The sequence below is a fragment of the Eubalaena glacialis genome, chromosome 20, assembly GCF_028564815.1.
Source record: "Eubalaena glacialis isolate mEubGla1 chromosome 20, mEubGla1.1.hap2.+ XY, whole genome shotgun sequence".
In the NCBI taxonomy this organism is placed as follows: Eukaryota; Metazoa; Chordata; class Mammalia; order Artiodactyla; family Balaenidae; genus Eubalaena; species Eubalaena glacialis.
In genome coordinates this window covers 10,070,663-10,078,689 of record NC_083735.1, presented here as the reverse complement: position 1 = coordinate 10,078,689, position 8,027 = coordinate 10,070,663, and the positions used below count along the sequence as shown (strand labels likewise).

Below are 8,027 nucleotides of genomic sequence, written 5' to 3'. Positions count from 1 at the left end.
GGGACAAGCAGCAGTTTGAACAGCTCTGAAGCATAGAACCTGTCAGAGGGGCTCCTGCCCTCCACGCGCTCTGGCTGCTTCCGGAAAGAATCTTCCAGCCCGAACCCAGAGCGCGCACTTGCCGACGGCTTGAACAGGACCCTCCAACACCTCGCAGGAATCTGATTAACACTGCACACACCCTGGGAAGAAACTAGGCAGAATTCTCGCAAGGAAATTTCATGGAGTATTTTTTTTTTTTAAATAACATGCTCCCAACTGGCAATCGAGGACACTCTGACTTTGCACACAAAGGAGAATCATGTCTAATCTGATCCGTGGTTTCTGGTATGTATGTATGTCCTGTCGTTTCAGGGTTTCGCAACGTCGTTGACCAGCAAGCAGGTCGGGGATGTGGAGAGACATTAATTCAGACTCTGAAGTCAGCATTTTGCACCTAGTTTGAATGAGTCAAACCGCATATGTACACGATATTATATTTATCTATATGTATGTATATATATACACCTCGTATGTATAGTAACCCTGTTCTCCCCTGCACACAAACTTCCTCCCGTTTTCTCTTTGTTTCGCCTCCCTGGGTGTGTTAGGAGCTTGGCTCTGGCTGACCTCATCTGGTCTAAGGAGAAACAGCCATAAGGACTCCAGGCTGCAAAACAGATCTCGGTCCTGTGGCCAGCTTGGCCAGAGGGCAAGGAGCAGAGAGCCCAGCACAGTACCCTGGAGCTCCGCGCTGTGGGGTGTGAAAGGCCGGGGGAACCGGAGGCGGCTGGCCGTGCCTCCTGGCGGCTGAGCCCCTTCCCACAGGCACCACAACAGTGCGGGCCCAGCGGGTGAGCGCGACTAGGGTGCGCGCCCGAAACTTCTGACAGAGTGAGCTCGTATCTTGACTTCTTTGTTTTGTTTTTCACTTTTGAATTCTCATTGCCGCGTCTTCTACTTCGTGTTTGGATTTTATCCACGTGGGGGGAATCACACCTATTTTATTTATACTGCAATTCATAATTTACCTATGATGAATTTTAAACTTGAAAAGTCACTGAAATTTTCTTTCCATCTGGAGTTATAAAGCATGAAACAAAAGACTAAGTAATACATAAATTATGTCATCGGGAAAGAAAAGTGGGTGTGACTTTTCCTTGCCTCTAAAGGAACACTTGATATTCTCATCCTGAACCTTTTCCACTATATTCCGGGGCTACTGGGGTTCACTGCCCTTCAACGCGATACCAGTGATGGCAGCGAAAGGAAAAAATCACAATGCGCAAGGGAAGACCGTGCTGTGAGCCAAAACCCACAGGTTCTGAGTGTGAGCGACTAAAATAAATTACTATTCACATCTGTACACGGCAAACAGAACATGCTGCAAACCTGCTCGGAAGTAGCGTGAGAGCGACGATCACGGGAGGTGACAGGACTAAAGAAAACACGTGGGAAATAAAAAGGCCTCTTTTTTCCTCATCGGACATTTTCAGTGAATTCAGCACATCTATGAAGCTAAAAGAAAGCAATAATAAAATAAATCTCTTCAATACTTTTTCCTTTTAAAACCTGTGCCGTAACTGGGGCTGTGTTTTCTTTTTCTAACGCGCCAACTAAACCCCGCGGGTGGAATGCTTAGCTTGACAGCTTATATACAATGGAGAGTGTGTGGAAACCCCGTGTGAATAGTTTATTTATCAGAATCTTAGTCATTCAGAACACACTAGTGCAAAAAATTGTGCATCAAAACTTCTGCAAGAGAACAGCTGAGTGGGAAATTTGCAGATGGCCCTGGGGATGGACCCCGAGGTGACTGCGGGTCCCTCGAAGCTCGTCCGGTCTCGGCAGGGACGGCGTGAAGCGTCTGCAGGTGTGTGCGGCTACCAGAAAGGGGTCTTCTTCAAGAGGGCTTTTTTTTTTTCTCCAGAATATTCGTATTCATGGGGATTGAGAAAAACAAACCAAACCCATACCGCGGTGCTACCGTCTGTCACCGCGCCCGGAGGCCGCCGGGGAGGGGAGGCCGGGGGCCGCTTCCCGGACGGGGTCCGTCGGCGGCGGGGCGGCGGGGCGAGGGAGGCCCTGTGGCCCCTGTGGTCCCCGCCGTCCGCGTCGGAGGAGTGGCTACGGGCGGCCGGCCCGAGCGCTACACCACGGTGCACACCGTGTTCAGGGTCGTGTCGAAGCGCACGGCCTTGGCCTCGGTGGGCTTCAAGTTCGTGTCGTACATGGGGTTCTCGAAGGAGGCCTGCCCGTTGCTGCTCTCGTGGCCGGCGTAGCCGTTGTACTGGACCTTCGGCCTCGCTCTGCGGGCGAGAGGCAAGGGGGGGACGAGCTGTCAGGGCCCCAGGGCCTCAGGAGGAGCCGCGACGCCCGCGAGCGGCGTGTCGCCACGTTACCTGTGCTTGTGGAGGTGAAACGCGAGCCCGGAGAGAACGAGCGCGGAGAGCGGGGCCAGGATGGCGGCCGCGACGGAGCCGCTGCTGGCGCCGCGCTGGGGGCGCGCGGGGTCTGGAGCCGAGCTTCGGGCGCCTGGAAGAGAGAGCAGCCTTTACCCTGCAGTCGGGCCCCGAGCCTGCCCGGGGCGCTCTGCGGCGGGCGTGGGCCGGGGACCCGCCGGGGCTCCCTTCCGGAGGCCGCACCTTCCCGATGGCGAAGACTCGCGGCCCGCTTCCCGCTCGCTGACGCGCAGCGACGCCGGGAGAGGCTCGCGTCCGCACTGCGCGCGGGACAAAGGCGCCGTCGCCCGACCTCCCCCGGGGCTGCGGACACCGCGTGCGCGCGGCCGCGTCTCTCTACGGGATGGCGAGTGTCTCCTGCTGCCTCCTGCTCTGAGACGCAGCCTCAGCAAGATGTGCCACTGACGTTACATAAAGAGCCCAGCTCTCTATAAAGAGGGCGTCACACTCATCATATAGGTGAGCATCAAGGTGCCATCTCCATTTGGGTAGATTCCGAAATTCACTACAGACTTTAGAAATGATCAAAGAATGCAACTCGGTGTTATGAAGCAGGCTTCTATGCGGACACAAAAATATGATTTCTGTCAATTAGAAGGGAAGGCAGGTGTAAACACGTCAAACATCACGAAGGTGATATAATCATTAACTCTCCGTATCTGTGCAGTGGCAGATATATGCACGACACTGAGAAAGATGCAAACATTAAAAATTCAAATCAGAAAGCATTTATTGAGTGATTATTGCCAAATAATGCAGTTGATTCTTGAAGAATTTACTTATAAACTGCAATTTGAAATGTATTTGGCTTACCTGCATGGAACCACTCAATGCACGTTAGTGATCAATTATGATTGGGGTCATCTGAATACAGCAGAATTGTCAGAAAGAAGCTGACCTTGTTTTAGAAGTATATTTCCAGAATTTATGGGATGTTTCTTGTTTCTTTTTTTTTTTTTTTTACAAACCACAGATACAAAGAAACAATCAAATATTTAAAATAATTAAATAGGCTTTTAAAGAAAAAAATCTTGAATTTTCACATAAAAACCTAAAAATATTATTTGTCATCTCCTTCAACAGATGCAGGATTATGCTACTCCCTACCACCCTCAGGTCTAATATAAATGTATTTTATCCTGGATGTTGGCACTTTGTAAATTAACCATATCTTTTGGCAATCCTTCTGTATCAGCACATATGAATCAGATTTAATTTTTCATTTCCAGATGCATTCACCAGCTGCCATGCAAGGGGAATACACCACATACTTGTTCTCCTAAATCTCAGCATCCAGGTGATGGGCATGTGAGCAGAGTTAAGCCAATGGGAAGCTCCCCGCCGCCCCCAGGCATCGAGTTTGGCACAAGTGATGCAGAGGCTCCTAAGACGGTTTAGAATTGGGTCCTGAGGCTGTGGTGAGGCTGGGGTGGGGTGGGGCTAGAGCCCTGGGGACCACATCAAATGCTCCCTGGTGGTGCTTCCAGCCACCACCGGCCAGTCCAGGGGCAGCGCACAGCAGAAACACACAGCCACCAGGGGTGGCGCTGTCCAGCAGGGAGAAACGCGGTGCGGCTCAAAGGGCACCAACTCCATGGTTCTGTCGTGAGAGTTAAATGTCAGATCTCCACTACTTAGAACAATGCGTGGCACGTAGCAAAAGTTTCCCAGGACCCACATTTACTAGAATGTTAAGTTGCATTACGCCAGGGCAGTTTCTGGCCAGCTTTCCTCTTGAGTGCCCGGTGCCTACAGTAGAACCTAGAACACAATAGTTGCTCAATATATATTTGAGGAATGAAAAAATGGGACTGTCTTTGGAGTAGTTCAACATCTGATGGTTTCCATAAATTACCATGGCTCATTCTCCAAGTGTTTATAATTCTGTGCATCTCTTTGCCTCATTCTAATAAATTTGTAGCCTGCTTAAATTAACCAAAGCTATTTTCTGTTATCTGCAAACAAGACTGTATATTTTTGGCCATAATAGATATCAGACTTCCAATTAATAAAATCCTGGATAATGGACCTGCCGCAGGAGACCTCACATCATAACACAGGGCAACATAAAAGGTCTTTGTGAATTAAACTCCTGACTTTACTCTGATATTATTATGCTGTCTGGAGCTCCTAGTTAATTTCAATTATTTACCTGTGTTTTAATAATTTAAAGGGTAATGCATGCACATGATATTAATTAAAATGGCATAAGCAGATATAGAAACAAATACTATAAAGACGATGGAAATAAAGGGTCACTCCTTGCCCTTTACACTAGTTTTCCTCTTTATGATTGACGAGGTGTTTGTTTTTGCTTTTGTTTGTGTTTTAGTGTCCTTTTCATAATGTACTATTAATATATATGATTGTTTCTCTTTTCTTACTTTCCTAAAATATGGGGATACTATTTACATTTTTTGTATTTGGCTTTTTAAACTTAACCATATATTCGTGAGTTTCTTCCATCTGTGCATATGAATTTAATTGTTTTCACGTGTGCAGTATTCTATTAATTGGCTAAGCCAGAATTTATTTAGCCAGTCTACTGTTGAAGAACGTTTAGGCCATTTCTAGGTCTTTTTCTATGATGCCGCCATGAAATTCTTTTTCTACAGCGATACATCAGCAGGAGTCTGAATATACAGGATAAATTCTAAGCAGTAGAATCATTGCCTAGCAGAATGTGTAACTTGTAGTGTTGCTAAGTCTTACCTACTTGCTCTCCAAAGTGAGGTCCCAGTTTCACTCCAACCACTGTCTTAGGAGGCACCTGGATGGCTGTACCCCATCTACCTGCCACCCTCCTTCACCCTCCCTCTCCACCTCCCTCCTTTCCTTCCATTGCCCCTCCTTTCCTATTATTACCACTACTCGCTAATAAACCAAACACAGCGTGTAGTTATTTTCTCAGTTCCATTTCTTAAGAATGAAGGTGAGCATCTTTTCACATTACAGGCTGAGCCATTCAATTTTTTTAAAGAGCATTACTGAAAGAAATTCACATACTACAGAATTCACCCTTTCAATGCATACATACAATTCAAGGGGTTTTTTACTATTAAAACTTGGGGGTTTTGGTGCTGCAAGGATCACCACAATCTATGTGAGAACACTGCTGTCTCCCCTAAAAGAAAGCGGTACCCTTACAGTCATTCCTCATCCTCCGTACCCCAGCCTCAGCTTTAGGCAACCACTCATCCACTCTCTGTCTATACAGATTCACCTGTTCTGGATACTGCATATAAATGCAATCGTACAGTATGTGTTTTCTGGTGAATGGCTTCTCTTACTTAGCATAACGTTTTCAAGATAATATCCCATTGGGTGGATGCACCGCATGTTGTTGCTCCATGCATTGGCTGACGGACATTTGGGTTGTTTCTACACTTGGACAATTAGGAAGAGCGCTGGTATGCACATTCACGTACTAATTTTTTGTGTGAACACGCGTCTATACATGTTGGAGTGGAACTGCTGAATCTTGTGGTTACGCCATGTTTTACCTACTTGAACTACCAGGCTGTTTTCCACAGCAGCTGCGCCATTTTTATCAGTACTTTCCCATCAGCAAAGTACGAGCGCTCCAGTTTCTGCACAGCTTTGCCTCCACTGGTTTCTTGTCTTTATGATCCGAGCCGTGCTGGTGGGTGTGAAGTGGTTTTGATTTGTGTCTCCCTAATGATTAATGACGTTCAGGATCTTTTCATTGGCTTATTGGTCATTTTTGTGTCTTTGTTGAAATGTCTGTTTAAATTCGTTGCCAATGTTTTAGTTAGGTTATTTGCCTATGTACTGTTTAGCCATAAGGGTTTATGCATTCTGGACACAAGTCCCTTGTTAGATACATGGCTTGCACCTTCTCCCATTCTGATTGTGTATATTTGGGGGACGGGATTCAATTTTAATGGGAAAACCAATTTATTTTTCAGTTTCTTGCACAAGTTTTTGCATCAGAGTTGTCTTTCAAACTAACTTGGTTTAGTGTCCGTTTAATGATAATCACATTTTTTTCCAGTTTATCTACTGACTGGGGACAATTAAGAGGTTGTTTATTTTTAACCATAAAAATAGAGTGTAGCCATAATTCTTAAATGAATGGTTGTTGTTGAAGTATTACTTAAACATAGACGTTTCTAATTAGTTGAATGGGAGACTCGCTTGTGATTCAAATTATTTTGTGAGGCAAATTATTTTTCCTGACAATAAGCTCATCATCACATGAGAAGAAAGATTACTTGTTAAAGCAAGCTGTTATTTTGTTAGATTAAAAAGAAATGGGGCAATGCAAAGAAAATTTGCAATAGCAAAGTGACGGTTTGGGTCAGGCTCATTGGATGAGTAAACGCAGACATCCACAGAGTATCGTGCACAGCTTGCTGGGGTGTCCTTAGACAAAATTACTAGAGCGTGTGCATTGGGGAGAAAGGAGGGCAAATAACTACAGGGTTTGGCTCAGAGCAAAAGAAAACTTTACCCATCATTAGTGTTGGTCTATTTCATTATCTCAAAATAATATAACCCCATTTAAAAAATCATCTCAGCCATTGCAGACATTATAAGTTAAAGCTCTTCTATTTAAAAGTTCTTAGCTTGGAAAGGTGGATTTAGAGTATTTTATGATTAAATGTCCCTTTTGGTCGAGTTTTTTGTTTTTTAAGCATGATATTATACAGGTTGGTATATATTTCCTTTGGAATCCTCCAGTATATTGATAAAAGTTTTTTTTTTAATATTTATGTATTTGTTTATTTATTTGGTTGCACTGGGCCTTAGTTGTGGCAGTCAGGCTCCTTAGTTGCGGATCCAGGTCTCCTTAGTTGTGGCATGCGAACTCTTAGTTGCAGCATGCACGTGGGATCTAGTTCCCTGACCAGGGATCGAACCTGGGCCCCCTGCATTGGAAGCGTGGAGTCTTATCCACTGTGCCACCAGGGAAGTCCCCGATAAAAGTTTTATGAAATGAATTCATCAGTGACAATCATCACCAAATATTACACTCGTGTTCCTCTGACAGGTTGCTCTGGCATCAAATCCTACATAGCAATATTCCTCTCTATAAAATTAATGTTAGTAGCATTCCGTAAGTAAAGTATAAAGTAGTTGATACTATTCAGGAGAAATGCGGAGCTCATCTCATTACAAAAAACTGCATCTTCTCATCTGTGTTAGTAGCAACACAAGTAAAGACATGTGTGAAAAGAGCTTTAGCACAAAGCAAACCCTCATATTGACTCTTAATCTTCACAGCAACCAGGAACTGACTTCTCTACTGAGATTTCAGATGAAGAAATAGGCTCAAGAATATTATAATTCATCCTAGATTACAAAACTAGCACATAGATGAGGTAAGCTTCACATCTAGTGATTGTTTTTCATACATTTTTCTTGTCTGATTACTGAGACGTAATCAAGTATTTGAGAAAGAGATAAAGAAGGAAAACAGGCATAGCTGCCCCGTCTGTCTGTCTAGAGCAAACGTTTTTCTCATAACTAAGTCGTGAACACCTTTCTACATCAATATGTTATCTTTGTTTCTTTAATGACATATACTGAATTAAATTGTTTTCTCTTTAATGTAACACATTG

The 8,027-nt window shown here is 44.8% G+C and overlaps 1 protein-coding gene across 1 annotated transcript in view; it reads right to left on the bottom strand.

Annotated features, from left to right (window-relative positions):
* Nucleotides 1-1,653: 1,653 nt before the first annotated feature.
* Nucleotides 1,654-8,027, bottom strand: part of CSMD1 (CUB and Sushi multiple domains 1) — a 1,818,880-nt gene continuing 1,812,506 nt past the window's right edge. Inside the window, exons 68-69 of the mRNA XM_061177359.1 lie at nt 2,382-2,514; nt 1,654-2,288 (exon numbers count right to left, since the gene is read on the bottom strand). Of these exons, the coding sequence (XP_061033342.1) occupies nt 2,129-2,288; nt 2,382-2,514 (293 nt within the window). The 3' untranslated portion in view covers nt 1,654-2,128. The remainder of the gene's footprint in view (nt 2,289-2,381; nt 2,515-8,027) is intronic.